General features: G+C 39.2%; 1 protein-coding gene across 6 annotated transcripts in view; it reads left to right on the top strand.

Moving 5' to 3' along the window:
* Positions 1–20,542, top strand: part of LOC130930269 (zinc finger protein 287-like) — an 82,183-nt gene that overhangs the window by 13,630 nt on the left and 48,011 nt on the right. For 4 of the 6 annotated variants that reach the window (XM_057858226.1, XM_057858154.1, XM_057858389.1 and 1 more), the window contains exons 3-5: positions 1,938–2,223; positions 13,963–14,385; positions 18,132–18,383. In XM_057858226.1, the coding sequence (XP_057714209.1) occupies positions 1,938–2,223; positions 13,963–14,385; positions 18,132–18,383 (961 nt within the window). The remainder of the gene's footprint in view (positions 1–1,937; positions 2,224–13,962; positions 14,386–18,131; positions 18,384–20,542) is intronic. The other 2 variants (XM_057858459.1, XM_057858504.1) reach the window with 2 other exon arrangements.

Raw genomic sequence — 20,542 nt, 5'->3', positions numbered from 1 at the left:
AGACCGCCAGCCAAAAATGTGAAAAATGTGGCCCAGATCGGATTTAGACCACATACGAAATTGATCCAGATCAGAATTGAAATGGTCCAGTTCTATGCGACTTGTCACATTCAGACCGTCAAGTTAATGCCTCACTCAAGTCCGAAAAACACGAAACAATCGGATTCATGCATTGATCTTTAGTATGAACGTAGCCTTAGGCTAGGTTCAAATGTGTAAAAACAAAAATACCCAGAAGTCAATAAAACAGAGTGAATCCTCATCGCAGCATATTGCGCTGTTGATAACAAGGAAGCCGAACTTTTAACAGCACGTCCCCCGCACGTCTGCTACACACGCACGTACGCACGTACGTGAGGCGATAAATCACAGCGGGAAAGTTACCGCCTTCATTTTCATTTACCGTGCGATAAATGGAATTATTGCATATTGCGACAGGCTTACTACCTGTATACATCTGCTAAAACAGCCTGATAGCACAGATATAAGTACGCCTGCCCCTCTGCTCTTGGATGTGTTGTTGACGTCAGTGCGGCGGCGCTCTGAAAATAAAGGCTCTATTTTGGGCCACGCCTCTTGGTACAAATTAATTATAACTTGCCGTCCTGCCCAAGACGGCCGTCCACCGCTCACTTTTGCCGCGAAGTCCGTTCCCACATGAGCAATGAATGGGTTACCACTGAACCCTTCACACTAGGCTGCCGCTGATTTGAAACAGTCTTTACAATCTAGATGGGCTAAAACTCATATTTTGACTGCCAGTCTGAACAAGGCCTTATTGAAATGAAAATCATTGCGGACGATTAGAGCTGAAACGAATACTCGAGCGACTCGAGTAATTCGAGTTTAAAAACTGATCCGAGTAATTTTATTCACCTCGAGGAATCGTTTAATTTTGCCAGCTCTAAGCATCACATTTTGCCCGTACTACTTTTAATGCGGGACAACGCGCTGACGTCACGTGTGTAGAGGAAAAAGCGAAAAAAAAAACCTTACTGCAGCCGACAGCCGCTACAAACTACGCCAACGTTGCTAAAAACTATGCCCGCATGGTGCTAGTGTGGTAGCAGGTAGTGTCCGATGCGTTTCATTGGTATCGCATGCATTTAGGTCTAGATGCGAAATGACAGACTTGGCTGCGCCTGGGCAGGCAGCGTTAGTAAACAGCTGTCATCTTTAAGCAGTAGACTTATTAGCGCTGATAAATATAACGTTACTGTCACTCGTTCACGTAACGTTAGCCCTCCGGAGGGCTAGGTTTCTATTGATTATGACCACTATCGTTGCGTGGATAACATGTCTTGAATACAGGCTTTATTTAATCTGTAAAAACACAGCGCTGTAGAGTGATGAAGGTGTAAAATTAAAACATAAAAAAGCTAACTGTCACTTTTAGCTCAGTAGTCATAGCTGAATAAAACACCAAATAGCACTATTCCCTAATGTGCTCCAATACAGCAGGTATCATACATTTATTTTGGACACTGCAAAAACTCAATCCTATCAGTACTTACAGTTTAGACTAACTTAAAACTTAACTAGAACTTAAAAATAGCTTGACACAAATGGAAATTCAATTGAAACACGTGGCTTTCAAGTGATGTGTGTTATCAAGCGTAATTACATTTTTAGATAAGAAATGTTTTTTTTAAATAAGATTTTAAGTTTTTTGAGTGAAAGCAGTGAATTTTTTTTCTAGTCATATCTGAGATGCAATTGTTGGCTGTTTTCAACAATGTACATCGAAAATAAAGACATTGATTGACTGAAAATGGTTCAATATTGGATTAAATGTCTTTTTTTCTCATGTATATTTATAATTGCTCTTTACCTAAGAAAAGTTTTATCCGATTAATCGATAGAATTTTCAGTTGATTACTTGATTACTAAAATATTCGATGGCTGCAGCCCTACACATGATATTTGTCCATTTCCAGTGTCCAGCAGACGTCACTATTAAAGAGCTTCACCCTCAGAAGCACGATCCCCTCCACGTTAAACAGGAGGAGTCTGAGATGCCTAACATCAAACAGGAGGAGGAGCCAGAGACCCACAGCATTAAAGAAGAAGTGGAAGATGAAATCCCCAAGTTTCCAATGACTGTCGGTGTGAAGAGTGAAGACGACGAAGGTCCAAGCAAAGAGAGCGGAGCAGCGAAACCTTCGAGTGACAGCTCATTTCAACACCTGACAACAAAAGGAGAGGGACGATCGCAACCTGACGGTTTGTTAGCGCTGCTCTCGGACAGTGACGACGTAACGTCACACTCTTCTGATTTTAACACTGATGAGGAGGATAAAGACTTTGACCAGAATGCTTCAAAATCTTTAAACAAGTCCTCATTGAGAAGAGGCACAAAAGCGGTTGGGAGCCCTTTTACCTGCTCGCTTTGTGATAAAACATATTCTCAGAAACATCACTTCAAAAGACACATGCATACACACACCGGGGAGAAGCCTTTCGTCTGCACATTTTGTGGTAAACAATTCGCTGCGAAAGGAAGTTTAAACAGACACACACATACACACACTGGAGAGAAGCCTTTTCTCTGCACATCTTGCGGTAAACAGTTCACTGATAAGGGAAGTTTAAACAAACACACAAAGACACACACTGGAGAGAAGCCTTTTGTCTGTGCAACTTGTGGTAAACAATTCTCTGAGAAGGGAAATTTAAAGAAACACACACTTACACACACTGGAGAGAAGCCTTTTGCCTGCTCAGTTTGCCGTAAAAGATTCTCTCGAAAAATACGACTAATCGATCACATTAAAACACACACCGGAGAGAAGCCTTTTGTCTGCACAACTTGTGGTAAACGATTCACTGAAAAAGGAAAATTAAACAAACACATACGTACACACTCTGGAGAGAAGCCTTTTGTCTGCACATCTTGCGGTAAACGGTTCACTGATAAGGAACGTTTAAACAAACACACAAAGACACACACTGGAGAGAAGCCTTTTGTCTGCTCACTTTGTGATAAAAGGTACTTAACAAAGGCCGAGTTAAACAGTCACACAAGAACACACACTGGAGAGAAGCCTTTTGCCTGCTCTCTTTGCGATAAAAGATTTTGTCAAAAGCAACAGTTAACAACACACACAATGAGACACACGGGGGAAAAGCCTTTTTACTGCGAATTTTGTGGTAAAAGATTCACCCTAAAGGTACAATTGATATATCACACAAGGACACACACTGGGGAAAAACCTTTCGCCTGCACACTTTGCGATAAAAGATTTACTTTGAAGGATCAGTTAACAAGACACACACATTCACACACTGGGGAAAAACCTTTTCTCTGCACAAGTTGTGGTAAAAGATTCCTGAGGAAAACAGATTTAGACAGTCACACAAGAACACACAGTGGGGAGAAGCCTTTTGTCTGCACAGTTTGTGGTCAAAGATTCACTGCTAAGGGAAGTTTAAATAGACATACACATACACACACTGGAGAGAAAGCTTTTGCCTGCACATCTTGTGGTAAACGGTTCACTAATAAGGGAAGTTTAAACAAACACACAAAGACACACACTGGAGAGAAGCCTTTTTTCTGCACATCTTGTGGTAAACAATTCTCTGATAAGGGAAATTTAAAGAAACACACACTTACGCATTCTGGAGAGAAGCCTTTTGCCTGCTCCATTTGCCATAAAAGATTCTCTCGGAAAATACGACTAAACGATCACACTAGAACACACACTGGAGAGAAGCCTTTTGTGTGTACAACTTGTGGTAAAGCATTCACTGAGAAGGGAAAATTAAACAAACACACACGTATACACAATGGAGAGAATCCTTTTGTGTGCACAGATTGTGGTAAAATATTCACTGAGAAGGGAAAATTAAACAAACACACACGTACACACACTGGCGATAAACCTTTTGTCTGCACAACTTGTGGTAAACAATTCTCTGAGAAGGGAAATTTAGCCAAACACACACTTATACACACTGGAGAGAAGCCTTTTGCTTGCTCGGTTTGCCATAAAAGATTTTCTCGGAAAGAACACCTAAACGATCACAATAGAACGCACACTGGAGAGAAGCCTTTTGTGTGCACAACTTGTGGTAAACGATTCACTGAGAAGGGACACTTAAACCGACACACACGTACACACACTGGAGAGAAGCCTTTTGCCTGCTCTCTTTGCGATAAAAGATTTGGCCGTAAGGAACAGTTAAGAACGCACACGTGTACACAAACCGGGGAAAAATCTTTTCCCTGATCAGTTTGTGGTAAACCATACACCCAGAAGATTTCAACAATCATGCAAAAAGACATGCCTAATTTACTTAGAGCGCACTGCTTTTCACAATTTTCCTCGTGATTCTTGGCGTTTTGAAATACTTTGATGCAGGGGCGGAATTGGACTCATTTTCAGCCCAGGAGTGACATGCCACAGATCGGCCCACTTTATATCATGACCAACCATATTGAAATATTGCATTAATAATCATGCTGTAACACCATTAAAACTTTCAATCGTGATTCATCCAGGGCTGTCAAATTAATCGCGTTAACTGGCGGTAATGAATTTTTTAAATTAATCACGTTAAAATATGTAACTCATTTAACGCATGCGCGGAACGACCCACTCATGCATTGCCGCAAACAGACTACAATGGCGCCGTTTTATATATACTGAGAGCTAAGAGGCAGAGACAAGCGAGTGGAGTGGACACAGGCATTCATTGGGGCCGCACTATTCATTGGCATAAACTTTGGCATCTCTTCCTCAACAATTATATCTACTGTGGTGAGCGACGTGGGGAACAACGACAGGAGATAATCTTTTTCTTAACACCCTATACTGCACACAACGCAGAGAAGATATACCATTTGCAGCCACCACTGACAGTCATGGTTGCCCAACTTCCCATCATGCATTTGGACAGAACAGTTAAGCCGCTACAGTATCATTTACTAAAAGCACAACAAAAATAATAATCCTATCTCTCAAAAAAAATTCACAAAAAGAAAAGCGCTAAATGCAAAGAGAACTGGCATTCCCTATGAAAATAGCTATACAAAATAATACTCAGACTTTGGTCAAACTCTATTCAAACATTTCATTTAGCTCAACAAACCCTCTAGATGGCAATATTTAGTCACAATATACAAACTATCAGAGGTCTCTTAAGTTGTGAAGTCAACACTGGCGAGCTATTAGTTCATTTTTTTGATTAAAAATTTTACTAAAACAAAAACATACTGAGTGGTTTTAATCTAAAATTACTCAAACTTGTACTCACATCTTTTAAGAATTACAAGTCTTTCTATCCGTGTATCCCTTTCAAAGAAAGAATGTTAATGTTAATGCCATCTTGTGGATTTAATGTTACAATAAACAAATACAGTACTTATGTTAGTATGTTGAATGCATATATCAGTCTTATCTTTCCATTCCAACAATAATTTACAGAATAATATGGCATATTTTAGAGATGGTTTGAATTGCGATTAATTGCGTTCCATTAATTTTTAAGCTGTGATTAACTCGATTAAAAATTTTAATCATTTAACAGCCTTAGATTAATCACATTCTGTCCATAGTTAACCTACTTTTAGTGGCGTATTTTTTTAAATGCAAAAATTAGATATGTTAATTTTTAAATACACCTACAAGTAGTCCCCGGGTTACGGACGAGTTCTGTTCGTACGTTGGCGACGTAACCCCGATTTCCGCATAAGTCGGAATTAACCTTTTAAGTACCCCTAAACCAGGGGTCGGCAACCCAAAAAGTTGAAAGAGCCATAACAAAAAAGTCTGGAGCTGCAATATATGAAAAGCCTTATATAGGCATTATAATGAAGGTAACATATGCCGTATGTATCTACAGTGAGGAGCAAAAGTATTTGCACCCCTTGTGATTTTGCAAGTTGACCCACTTACAAACTCACATTGTATGACTTTTCAATAATTTATTTGTAAATTACTTAGGTTCATAAGTATTTGTATCCCTGAGAAAATTATTGCTAATATTTACTGTAGAAGCCTTTGCTTATCAATTACAGTGGTCAGGCATTTTCTCTAGTTCGTTACCACGTTTTCACAAATGGAAACAGGGATTTTGGCCCATTCGTCCAAACAAATCTTCTCTAGATCTGACAGGTTTCGGGGCTGTCGTTGAAAAACACCAAGTTTCGGCTCCATCCAAAGATTTTGTATTGGATTGAGGTCTGGAGACTGGCTCGGCCAGAACCTTGATATGCTTTTTACGCAGCCATTCCTCGGTCAGCTTGGCTGTGTGCTTCGGATCATTATCATGTTGGAAGGTCCAGCCATGACTCATCTTTAAGTCTCTGACTGAGGGAAGGAGGAGGTTGTGGCTCAAAATCAGATGATACATTTCACCATTCATCCTCTGCTTTATACAGTAGTGTTGTCCTGTCCCCTATGCCGAAAAGCAGCCCCAAAGCATGTGGTTTCCACCCCCTTACTTCACAGTGGGGATGGTGTTCTTGGGATTGTACTCGTCCTACTTTTTTCTCCACACACTACAAGTAAAGTTTGCACCAAAAAATTCTACTTTGGTCTCATCTGACCACATGACTTTCTCCCATGAATCCTTTGCATCATTCAGATGGTCCCTAGCATGCTTCAGATGGGCCTTCACCCTTTTTGCAGATAGTCTCTGTACTTCGATGCAAATACAGAGACTATCTGCAAAAAGGGTATAGTCTCTGTACTTCGATGCAAATACAGAGACTATCTGCTAAAAGGGTCAACAAAGATTGTACTTCCTAAGGAAGCTTAACTCTGATAAGGTTATCTTGTCTTTGTTCTATAAATCTTTTATTGAACCTGTTCTTACTTTTGCTTTTATTGTGAAAGAGAAAAATAACATTATTAAGGTGGCTGGTAAGATAATAGGCTGTCCACAGGTCTCCTGAACAGATATTTATGAGAGGCAGGTTATGAGTAAGGCAAATGACATACTGGATTGTGTAAATCATCCCCTTCATTGCTTGTTTGAGGTCCTCCCTTCAGGCAGGAGATTGTGTCCCTTGTTTTAAGTCCAACAGAACAAAGAACTCCTTCTTACCAAGTGTGATTAGGTTGCTAAATTTGCACAATTTTTGCACTTGGATGCAAAGCTTTCTATAACATTTTTAAATTGTAGTCTGTACTATTTATTGTACGTGTATGAGTTATTGTTGTTATCTGTACGCTTACCTGCTGTAAGACAAGTTTCCCCTTCTAAGGGGACAATAAACTTAAACTGAACTGAACATGTACTGGCTTCAACAGGGGAACCTTCTGAGTAATGCATGATTTCAAACCATTTCGCCATATTGTTTTACTGAGAGTAGCATTTGAAACGGCATCCAACTCTCTTCAGGTCGTTGACCAGCACCTGCTGAGTTGTTGTAGGCTGAGCCCTCACTTTTCTCATCATGAGTGATGCCCCACGAGGAGAAATTTTATATGGTGCCCCAGTCCGAAGTAGATTACCAGTCATGTTTAGCCTTTTCCATTGCGTAACAATTGCAGCAATAGTTGATTTATTCTCACCAAGCTGGTTTTCAATTGTCCCATAGCCTTTTCCAGCTTTGTAGAGCTCAACAATTTTTTCTCTGGTCTTTCGAAAGTGCTCCGGTTTTGCTCATGGTTAGGCCTGTCGCAATAACAAATTATAGTGTACGATAATTTCTCATAAATTATTGCAATATGCAATATTATTGCACCACGCCCAATTTAAAAAAACTAAACAAAAAAAAACAATTTACAATAACACAGTGAGAATACAGTATACAGTGCCTTGCAAAAGTATTCGGCCCCCTTGAATCTTGCAACCTTTCGCCACATTTCAGGCTTAAAACATAAAGATATGAAATGTAATTTTTTTGTCAAGAATCAACAACAAGTGGGACACAATCGTGAAGTGGAACAACATTTATTGGATAATTTAAACTTTTTTAACAAATAAAAAACTGAAAAGTGGGGCGTGCAATATTATTCGGCCCCTTTACTTTCAGTGCAGCAAACTCGCTCCAGAAGTTCAGTGAGGATCTCTGAATGATCCAATGTTGTCCTAAATGACCGATGATGATAAATAGAATCCACCTGTGTGTAATCAAGTCTCCGTATAAATGCACCTTCTCTGTGATAGTCTCAGGGTTCTGTTTAAAGTGCAGAGAGCATTATGAAAACCAAGGAACACACCAGGCAGGTCCGAGATACTGTTGTGGAGAAGTTTAAAGCCGGATTTGGATACAAAAAGATTTCCCAAGCTTTAAACATCTCAAGGAGCACTGTGCAAGCCATCATATTGAAATGGAAGGAGCATCAGACCACTGCAAATCTACCAAGACCCGGCCGTCCTTCCAAACTTTCTTCTCAAACAAGGAGAAAACTGATCAGAGATGCAGCCAAGAGGCCCATGATCACTCTGGATGAACTGCAGAGATCTACAGCTGAGGTGGGAGAGTCTGTCTATAGGACAACAATCAGTCGTACACTGCACAAATCTGGCCTTTATGGAAGAGTGGCAAGAAGAAAGCCATTTCTCAAAGATATCCATAAAAAGTCTCGTTTAAAGTTTGCCACAAGCCACCTGGGAGACACACCAAACATGTGGAAGAAGGTGCTCTGGTCAGATGAAACCAAAATTGAACTTTTTGGCCACAATGCAAAACGATATGTTTGGCGTAAAAGCAACACAGCTCATCACCCTGGACACACCATCCCCACTGTCAAACATGGTGGTGGCAGCATCATGGTTTGGGCCTGCTTTTCTTCAGCAGGGACAGGGAAGATGGTTAAAATTGACGGGAAGATTGGTATCTGATGCACAAGACCTGAGACTGGGACGGAGATTTATCTTCCAACAGGACAATGATCCAAAACATAAAGCCAAATCTACAATGGAATGGTTCAAAAATAAACGTATCCAGGTGTTAGAATGGCCAAGTCAAAGTCCAGACCTGAATCCAATCGAGAATCTGTGGAAAGAGCTGAAGACTGCTGTTCACAAACACTCTCCATCCAACCTCACTGAGCTTGAGCTGCTTTGCAATTAAGAATGGGCAAGAATGTCAGTCTCTCGATGTGTAAAACTGATAGAAACATACCCCAAGCGACTTGCAGCTGTAATTGGAGCAAAAGGTGGCACTACAAAGTATTAACGCAAGGGGGCTGAATAATATTGCACTCCCCACTTTTCAGTTTTTTATTTGTTAAAAAAGTTTAAATTATCCAATAAATTTTGTTCCACTTCACGATTGTGTCCAACTTGTTGTTGATTCTTGACAAAAAATTACAATTTTATATCTTTATGTTTGAAGCCTGAAATGTGGCGAAAGGTTGCAAGGTTCAAGGGGGCCGAATACTTTTGCAAGGCACTGTATATTAAAAGATCAAGTACACCCATTTAAATGTGATAAATGTTTACTCTTAAATTCAAAAATACTTTTTAAGAAATCACAACTAAAAACAATAGATCGTGCCTCTTTTAAGTAAAAACAATGTTAATACCGCACAGAAACAGAATAAAATGCCTTTTTCAATTAAAAAAAAAAAATTGCACTTAATAACTTAAGCATTTTGGCAAATCAAAACTTTTCCCCACATAGCTTCTGCTATGGCGTTTCATGCGTAATATGAATGTTTTCCGAGACACCCTGAAGCGCACGCAACAGTGATGTTGTTTTGTTCATGTGACGCGACAGTGAGAGAAACACAGCCTGCTGAGAGCCACAGGTTGAGGAAGTGTTGTCAGCGCCGTGTGTTAATAAAAAACAAAGTTGTCAGCTTGTCGTGTGTTTGATATCATTGCCATAAAAACACACATAATAGGACACCAGCTTCCTTTTTAATGTCCTTATAATGATGTTCTGCTGCATCATAAATCACTTTTTGACTTTCCACCTTCATGATGGAGCCTTCTTCGTCCATGTTTGCTGGTTAAACCATGAATAAGCAACTGGGCTGTAGACTCCAGGCTCAGCTCCTCCCATTTTGACGGCTGCGTTTCCAGCAAAAATAAAAAATTGCCTAAACCATCCGGCGGGCTCCAGCACGTCGGAGATGGTCCACAGTCAATCCGGAACACTGATGAGGCCGGTATACATTGAAGAATGGGATATCATGGGAATGGATTGGCTCCGGCGCTATTTTTTGCCGGACCCAGAACAAAGATGCATTTGCGTAGTTGGTAAAAAGGAAGCCGAACTTTTAACAGCACGTCTACCGCACACACGTGCACGCGAGGCGATAAATCGCAGCGGAAAAATTACCGTCTTAATTTTTATTTACCGTGCGATAAATAGAATTATTGCATATTGCGACAGGCTTACCCATGGTAGCAGTTGGATTATGACTGACTGGGATGCAAAGGTGACAATTATGAGCTCTAAAGGGTGGTGGGTAGGTGGTTACTCATGGGGTAAAGGTGCACTTTTTTTTTTTTTTTCAAGGTAGACTGACAACTCAGTGTCACAATTATTGCTGATTCTGAGGGGTACAAATACTTACTAACCCCAGTAAATTACAAATCGATTATTTAAAAATCATACAATTTGAGTTCCGTTTTTTAAAAGATTGTTTCTATGAGTAGGAATACATTTATAATTGAAATTTCAGACCTCTACCTATTTTCTAAGTGGGTGAACTTTCAAAATCACAAGGGGTGCAAATACTTCCTCCCTGTATTTATGACCAGCCCGAACATCAGGCCGGCCCACTGCCGTTTGTCCCAGTCCGTCTGATTAGCCACTCCGGGCTTGCTTTGATGCTTCCCTCCTTTTTGTAGTTGTTTGTCCAATTTCCAAACTTTATCTGAATAGTTTCAGGGAATATTTTTTTATTCGTCTTGTGCATTGTAATCATTTGAAATCTGCTTCATTGTAGAATTACTGGACTTTTTTATTATTACTATCAAACATTTTTGTTCATTACTGACTGACTGACTTTCTTGTAAATTGTGTTTAGAGCTCTGTTCTATAAATATGGTTTGTACATACCAGTACTCTTTGCATTGTATTAATTTACTTAATTAGAAGACTATGGTATCGTGCTCTCAATAAATTATAATAACAATAGCATTGTTTTCGCAGCTCTTTTAACTTTCGTGTTAGTCTTTTTGACAAAAATACTTAGTCATATTTTAGTCATTCCCTGTGTTCGTCTTCATCTAGTTATAGTCGGCGATATCGATTTTAAAATTATTTGTCAGTGAAATATTTTTATCGTCATCTGTGAGAAAGTATGCTATTGAATTGTGCTTACATTAAAATTTCTAAACAATACATATTATAAACGATATATAAGTATATTTTACTTTATCTACGAGCACTGTCTTTAACTGTGACTTCCCTCTGCTTGACCACTTGTTGCTCATGCATTTCTGGACTCAGATGTTACATACGTCATCTGAAAGAGTACCTCAGACTTAGACTTGTTAGCTCTAATGAGCCACAATTGTTCTTTTACTACAATTTGTTATTAAAAGACATAAAATATAAAAATCTTTAATATTCAGTACTAGAGGCGTGCAAAATTTCCGATTCTTAGATTATTCACAATTCGGCCGTGGAAGATTCGAGAACGATTCACAAATATCCAAATTCCGATTGTTGAATTATACCAGGTAAAGCGGAAGTAAAACACAGTCAGCGCGGTCTTTGGGACGCAATGAGGAACGGACCGAGAGTATTCAACTCATGTCGCTAGATAAAAAACAATCATACCTGACTGCGGCTGACAGCCGCTACAAACAACGCCCAGTTGCTAGTTGCTACAAATATACGGCTACAGTAGATATTAGAGGTGTGCAAAATTTCCGATTCTTAGATTATTCACGATTCGGCCGTGGAAGATTCGAGAACGATTCACAAACATCCAAATTCCGATTATTGAAATATGCCAAGTAAAGCGGAAGTACAACACACTCAGCGCGCCGTGCGGTCCTCGGGACGGAACGGAGCGGGAGTAGCTAAACATCATGCTTCTCATTAACCGGCCCCTCGGGTAATGCCAACGCTCAACTCACGGCTCGAGCTCAACTCATGCCACGAGATAAAAAAAACACAACAACATACCTGACTGCTGCCGAAAAGCTGCTACAAGTACAGCTACATAATGTTACGGTAGATATCATTTATATAGGACTAGATGCAATATAGCGGTAGCAGCACATCTGCAAAAAGCTAGATGCGGGCGTTAGTAAACGGCCGCCATCTTAAAGCAGTAAACTTCCCTGCAATGCTGTTGTAGCAAACCTTCCAAGCAAACCTAATTAACTTTTTATCTAAAATACTCCTAAATCGGTAAAATATTGACTTGAATCTATCTTTAAAATAGTTTTAAAATTTTCACATGTCAAAAGTAGACAAAAGGGAAATTATGGAATAACGGGAGCAATTTTAACAACTTTAACGGTTGATTCACAACATTAAATTAATTGAATGTAGTTTAAAGCTGCTGATACAGAATAGGGACTGGAGTTTTTTTATTTAATGTTATTTTTGTATATTTGTTTACTGCTATATGTTAACTTGATACTGAAATAGTAGTTTGGTTTAGCCTGAGAGTATTTTTGAACAATTTTGGAACTAATGTACAAAACTTTAAAAAAAAAAAAAAAAAAGGAGGGGGGTGCATCAATAATCGTTTTATAATCGAATCGGAGCCTCTGAATCGTAATCGTAATCGTTAGGTGCCCAAAGATTCCCAGCTCTAGTAGATATCATATATGTGTAGAACTAGATGCAAAATGACAGACGACGTCAGTGTTAGAACATGTATTTTTGAACAGAGATGCAGAATGACACTTTCCGGCGTAAGTAAACAGCCGCCATCTTAAAGCAGTAGAAGGCTCTGTTGTAGCGAACCTAATTAACTTTTTATCTAAAATACTCCTAAATCGGCAGAATCTTGTCTTAAATCTATCTTTAAATGATGAAATAGTTTTAAAACTTTGACAAAAGTAGACAGAAGGGACATTATGGAATAACGGGAGCAATTTTAACAACTGTAACAGTTGATTCACAACATTAAATTAATTGAATGTTGTTTAAAGCTCCTGATACAGAATGGGGACTGGAGTTTTTTTATTTGCATTTGTTTGCTGTTATATGTTAACTTGATACTGAAATAGTAGTTTGGTTTAGCCTGAGAGGATTTTTGAACAATTTTGGAACTAATGTACAAAACATTAAAAAATAAATAAATAAAAAGGAGGGGGGGTGCATCAATAATCGTTTTATAATCGAATCGGACCCTCTGAATCGTAATCGAATCGTTAGGTGCCCAAAGATTCCCAGCTCTATTCAGTACCATGTTTAGACCTATGGAGGGCGTCATGTTTTAATGCGCACAATGGACGGTAGGAGTGATGATGTGGTTGGGCTGGAATGGGAGAAAGCTGTGTTGGCTAGTCTGACGCATGGCTTGATTTTGTCACATTCTGCTGCTGGTCAGATTGTTTTGTAACAGAGCTGTGGGATGAGGTCCCGACGTCATACCTGCATCCAATTCCAGCTCATCAGCAGTGTCTTTAAACCGATCCTAGGCACGTTGCCGAGATATTGACTTGCTACCATTCGACAGTTTGTATATCCCTTTGTTTGCGAGTTGCATCATTGCCTTAATTTTTTCGTTTGTCTGCCTTTCATCGCGGTTTTCCCTGTTTTTTTTTTTTTTTTTTTTTTTATGATCCCGACCAACTGTCACGGACCCCTTTTTTTGTCTCCCTTTACGCGATCGCCTGTTTTTCGTGAGGTCAATAGACACCTGGGGTCCTTCTATGCATTTGCGGACTGTAACAGATTTGTTGGTTTTCATCTTAGGACTTAGTGATTGCAGCTAATTGATCGATGAACAATACATATACTATCGATGTAATAAAAAGAATATGGTCCTTCTGTTGGTAGTTATTGCTACTAGACGGAGTGGTCTTGAGCACTTCCTGCATGCAGCATATGTGATTTTTTTTTTATCCTGTGTCCCTCAGACATCACAGTGGAAGACCTTCACCCGGAGAAGCACGGTCCCCCACACGTTGGACAGGAGGAGTCAGAGATGCTGTGCGTCCAACAGGAGGCGGAGCCAGAGACCCCTAACATTAAAGAAGAACATGAAGGTGAAATCCCCAAGTTTCCAATGACTGTTAGTGTGAAGAGTGAAGAAGATGAAGGTCCAAGCGAAGTGAGCACAGCAGCAAAACTAGCGAGCAATAGCTTGTTTCAATACCTGACAACAAAAAGTGAGGGACGCTCGCAACCGGACGACCTCCTCGCGCCACTGTCGGACAGCAACGATTTAACATCACACTCTTCTGACTTTAACACCGATGAGGAGGATGTTGACTTTGAGCAAAATGCTTCGAAATCCTTAAACAAGTCATCACGGAAAACGGACGCAAAAGAATGCGTGGGTGGGAAACCTTTTTCCTGCTCACATTGCGATAAAATATTCACTACCAAGGAAAATTTAATCAAACACACGCATACACACACTGAAGAAAAGCCTTTTCTCTGCACATTTTGTGGTAAAAGATTCGCCAGGAAGGGAAATTTGAATATACACACAAAAAGACACACTGGAGAGAAGCCTTTCATCTGCTCTCTTTGTGATAAAGGATTTTGTGCGAAGCAAGACTTAATGAGACACACGAGTACACATACTGGAGAAAAGCCTTTGGTCTGCACATTTTGTGGTAAAGGATTCCTCAAGAAAAGAGATCTAAACAATCACACAAAAAGACACACTGGGGAGAAGCCTTTCGTCTGTTCTCTTTGCGATAAAAGATTTATTACAAAGCGAGCGTTAACAAACCACACAAGTACACACACTGGAGAAAAGCCTTTTGTCTGCACATTTTGTGGTAAAAGATTCACCCAGAAGGGAAATTTAAATGTACACACAAGAACACACGATGGAGAAAAGCCTTTTCTCTGCAGTTTTTGTGGCGAACGATTCACTCAGAAGGAACCATTAAATAAACACATTAGAACACACACTGGAGAGAAGCCTTTCGTCTGCTCTCTTTGCGATAAAAGATTTGGTACGAAGCAAGAGTTAACAAGACACACGAGAACACACACTGGAGAAAAGCCTTTTGTGTGCACAATATGTGGTAAAAGATTCCTTGAGAAAAGAGACTTAAGCAATCACACAAGAACACACACTGGGGAGAAGCCTTTCGTCTGCTCTCCTTGCGATAAAAGATTTTTTACAAAGCGGGCATTGACAAAACACACAAGAACACACACTGGAGAAAAACCTTTTGCCTGCACATTATGTGGTAAAAGATTCATTGAGAAAAGAGATTTAAGCAACCACACAAGAACACACACTGGGGAGAAGCCTTTCGTTTGCTCTCTTTGCGATAAAAGATTTAATACAAAGCGAGCGTTGACAAGACACACGCATACACACCAGGTAAAAGATTCACTTGGAAGCAAGAATTAAAGATTACGCAAAAACACACGCCATAACGTCTGTTGTACTCGTTATAAAGACGTAATTTTTGGCCAGTATATAGAGCAGTGCTTCTCAAATATTTTCTGTTAGCCCAATACAGGAAGAAAATGTTTCGCGCCCCCCAAACACTTTTCCGCCACTGTAAATAGTATCATTTGTCTATAAAATTCTTACAAGTACACCTGTGCAAAACATTTTGTCTTTTTTAACATGAAAGTAAAACCTAAAATGAATCAACTTATAATATTATAACTAATAGCATTGTTTTGTTTGTAACAGAAAAGACTTAAAGCGCATCAGTTTGCCTGAATTACCGAAAAATGCACATCCAAACTGGAAAAATACACTCTAGGTACATTTTTTTTCCATTTGATACTGAAAAATAAAATCGGTAAGTAATGACTATTTCCAATTAATTAGCAACATTAACTCATGAGGACAATATGCCAAACAATCTGACCGAAAAAACAAAGCGCAAAAACAACAGTGTCATTGGACAGAGGGGCAGTTTTCATTTTTGCTGCAGGCAGTAACGGCTCCTTTGCTATGCTGTGGGGATATTTTGAACTGAGCAACTTGGTATGCTGCCTTATATGATGCTTACAGTGCTCGCCGGTTTCCTAATGTAACTGACAAAGCGGGACAATTGTTGGCAATATTCGGCACGTTTTCTAATATTATGTGTACCTGTTTTAAGTTATTACACTTGTTTTTGCTAAGTACAAAGTTCCACACATGTTCATTCATGGTTCTTTTACCTATACATTAGATAAATAAATAAGCCTCTTCAACTTATTCCTTTCTCTTAAAGAACTGATGAATTTTCTGTTGCATTGCCTTATTTTATCGCAGCAATTCAAGAAGCTTTTTTTTTTTTTCTTTCTATTTTTGCTGTTCCAGAAAACGTGCATTTGAACCAATCAGAGCTAACGATCTCTGCTGATCACGTCAATATTGTGGTGTAAGGAGACGTCTTGTGCATTGTAATCATTTGAAATCTGCTTCATTACAAAATTACTGGACCTTTTTATTACTACTATCAAATACATTCATTACAGTCTGTCTTACCTTTTTTTGTAAAATTTTTTTTAGGGCTTTGTTTTATACATCTGGGTTATATATACCAGTACTCTTTGTATTGCATGAATTCTCATTATTCAACACAATTGGATGACTATGGTATCCGGCTTATAATAAATTATGATAAAAATACCATTGTTTTTGGCAGCCCATTTAATTTTCGTCTGTCTTTTGGACGAAAATACTACTGTCATGTTTTAGTCATTTCAAAATGTGTTCGTCTTCATCTAGTTTTGGTCGTCCATATCTATTTTGAAATTATTCGTCAATGAAATATTTTCGTTATCGTCATTTGTGACAGAAACAATTTTTGAATCCTGCTTACATTAAATTATAATAACAATACATATGATATGTGATATATAACTATATTTTACTTTATCTACGAGTATCGTTGTTAACTGTGACTTCCCTCTGCCTGGCCACTTGCTGCTTATTCATATCTGGACTCGGATGTTTCGTATGTTATCTTAAAGAGTACCTCGGACCTAAAGACTTGTAGGCTCTAATAAGCCACAATTGTTCTCTTTTACTAAAATATCTAATTAGAAATGCATAAAGTATTGCCATTGATTTAAAAATATCAAATATTTAGTACATGTTTTGACCTACGGAGGGCGTCATGTTTTATGCACGCAATGGACGCTTGGGATGATGATGTGATTGGGCTGGACTGAGAGTATAGCTGTGCTAGCTAGCAAGCAAAGCCAGTGTGACGACTGGCTTGATTTTGTCACATTCTGCTGCTGGTCAGATTGTTTTGTAACAGAGGATTGGGATGAATTCCCGACATCGTACCTGCATCCAGTTCATCCAATTGCTGCTCGTTTTGTCAAATATCGACAGTGCTGTCATTCTCATTAATGTTCCTCTCGGGCTTAAATTGAAAGGGCTGAACAGATGACATGTTTATGTCGGTAGTCATACTGTGGTAGACCGGCAGCATAGCCCAATGTCGTCACCGCCCTTCGATGTCAACAACAGTGGCGACCTACAAGTTAAACTGATTTTACAAATTGTATAAAAACGGAAAAATCAAGATGGGTTTTAATATCAAATTATTTTAACTCATATTAACGTTTATCTTTTAAGAACTACAAGTCTTTTTATCAGTGGTTCCCTTTATGTGCACTTTACCCAGATAGGGGTAGGTGAAAATTATAATTATGTTGTTCGTAACTTACTATAGTGTCTGATTCAAAAAACAAAAATCATCAGACAGACAAAAATATAACACTTTGAAAATTATGGTTTCTCTTAATTATAAATAAACGAACACATTAAGGAGTAACAAATCCAAGCTTGTGGTCAGGTCTTGTTTCGGCAGACACAGAAGACGTCTTATGATGTAGCTGCTCTGTTTTACAGTTTGTAAGACAAACATGCTTAGTATATAAGAGCCAGGGGTGTTTATTAGACAGTTGCCAATACTATTTTACAGAGAGCTTTTCAACCCCATTTTTTCGTCTCGATATACCATGCAAACATGTTTAACTTTGTTGATCTTGGTATATTTGTTTCTCAGCACGTCATCTACTAATTACTAATGACTGAAAATCATGAAATATCAGCCGGTCTGTCCCAAGAGCGTGATTTTTTTTATCCTGTGTCCTGCAGACGTCACAGTGGAAGACCTTCACCCGGAGAAGCACGATCCCTCTTACGTTAAACAGCAGGAGCCGGAGATGCTGTACATCTATGAGGAGGCGGAGCCACAGACCCCCAGCATTAAAGAAGAACAAGAAGATGAAATCCCCAAGTTTCCAAGGACTGTTAGTGTGAAGAGTGAAGAAGATGAAGGGCCAAGCGAAGCGAGCCAAGCAGTGAAACTAGCGAGCTGTAACTTGTTTCAAGACCTGACAACAAAAGGTGAGGGACGATCGCAACCGGATGACCTCTTAGCGCCACTGTCGGACAGCGACGACGTAACGTCACACTCTTCTGACTTTTACACCGACGAGGAGGATGTTGACTTTGTTGCTTCGAATTCCGTAAACAAGTCATCACGGAAAAGACACACAAAAGAATGCTTGGGTGGGAAACCTTTTTCCTGCTCACATTGCGATATAACATTCACTACCAAGGAAAATTTAACTGCACACACGCATACACACACTGATGAAAAACCTTTTCTCTGCACATTTTGTGGTAAAAGATTCACCAGCAAGGGACATTTAAAGACACACACAAGAAGACACACGGGAGAGAAGCCTTTCGCCTGCTCTCTTTGCGATAAAAGATTTTGGTTGAAGCATCACTTAACAGGTCACGCGAGTACACACACTGGAGAAAAGCCTTTTGTCTGCACATTTTGTGGTAAAAGATTCCTCGAGAAAAAAAATTTAATCAATCACACAAGAACACACACTGGGGAGATGCCTTTCGTCTGCTCTACTTGCGATAAAAGGTTTTGTACGAAGCAAGGGTTAACAAAACACACGAGTACACACACTGGAGAGAAGCCTTTTGTCTGCACGTTTTGCGGTAAAAGATTCAGCCAGAAGGGAAGTTTAGATATACACACAAGAAGACACACTGGAGAGAAGCCTTTCGTCTGCTCTCTTTGCGATAAAATATTTTGTACGAAAACTGAGTTAACAAGACACACGAGTACACATACTGGAGAAAAGCCTTTTGTCTGCACATTATGTGATAAAAGATTCCTCGAGAAAAAAGGTTTAAGCAATCACATAAGAACACACACTGGGGAGAAGCCTTTCGTCTGCCCTACTTGCGATAAAAGATTTTTTACGGCGCAAGGGTTAACAAAACACATGAGTGCACACACTGGAGAAAAGCCTTTTCCCTGCACACTTTGTGGTAAAAGATTCACCCAGAAGGGAAGTTTAAATATACACCTAAGGACACACACTGGAGAGAAGCCGTTCGTCTGCTCTCTTTGCGATAAAAATTTTTGTACGAAGCAAGAGTTGACAAGACATACATACATACACACCAAGTAAAAGGTCCACCCGCAAGAGAGAATTAAATGATTATGCAAGAACACAAACCTAGGAGAAACCATTCACTTGCACCGTGTGTTGGTAAAAACCTCTTAACCCTTTACACTCCATGCTGTACAATTGGGCAGCCTGGCATCACCTTGATTTCTGTGGGCCATAAAGTCTGTTGTACTTGATATGTATTCTGTTACGGCCCAAGGAAGACGTAAACCTTTCGCGCCCCCCACACCCAAAACCACTCTGCCACCACTGTAAATAGTATCATTTGTCCATAAAATTAATTCAAGTACACCTCTGCATAACATTGTCCTTTTTAACTCATTCACTCCCAACCATTTTCACTGGAGCAAGGCCCTTCACTCCCGGCCGTTTTACTGGATTTCGATTGATTTTGCAAGGCCCACAGAAAATTCTGTTCTTTTGATATATGAACATGGAACCCACCAAAAGAAAGAGACTCTCTTATTTCAGCAGATAAAAAGTTAGTTCATATATTTTTTCATTCTTTAGAAATCATTATTAGAAAATAGCTTATTTTAAGTTATTTTCCAATTTCTGATGAAAAAACAGAGAAATTGAGCTTTTTGTGAAAGCATACATTTCAAGGCAAGGAAAGGCAAATTTATTTATATAGCACAATTCAACACAATGCAATTCAAAGTGCTTTACATCACATGAAGATCATAAAATCACATTTAAATCAATACAACGTAAAAACCAAGACAATCAAAATCGGAAATAAAATTATACATAAAGATCGCATTTAATCACAAATAGAATAAAAATAAATAAATAAAAATAAAACAAAAACTACTTCTAATAATAATAATTGAAATCAGCAATGGAGATAAGCACAAGAGGAATAGAAAGCAAGTAGATTGAAATATATAGACAGTTATGGATATGCAGTGCTAAACAAAAGCGTTTTTAGCCCTGATTTAAAAGAGCTAACAGTTTGAGCTTACTTCAGACGTTCAGGTAACTTGTTCCAGAGGTGAGGAGCATAATAACTAAATGCTGCCTCACCCTGCTTGTTTCTTGTTCTTGGAACATGCAGAAGACCGG

This window comes from Corythoichthys intestinalis, chromosome 1, assembly GCF_030265065.1.
Source record: "Corythoichthys intestinalis isolate RoL2023-P3 chromosome 1, ASM3026506v1, whole genome shotgun sequence".
Taxonomy (NCBI): domain Eukaryota; kingdom Metazoa; phylum Chordata; class Actinopteri; order Syngnathiformes; family Syngnathidae; genus Corythoichthys; species Corythoichthys intestinalis.
Note: the sequence above shows the minus strand (reverse complement) of the source record. Positions and strands in the feature narration are given on the sequence as shown.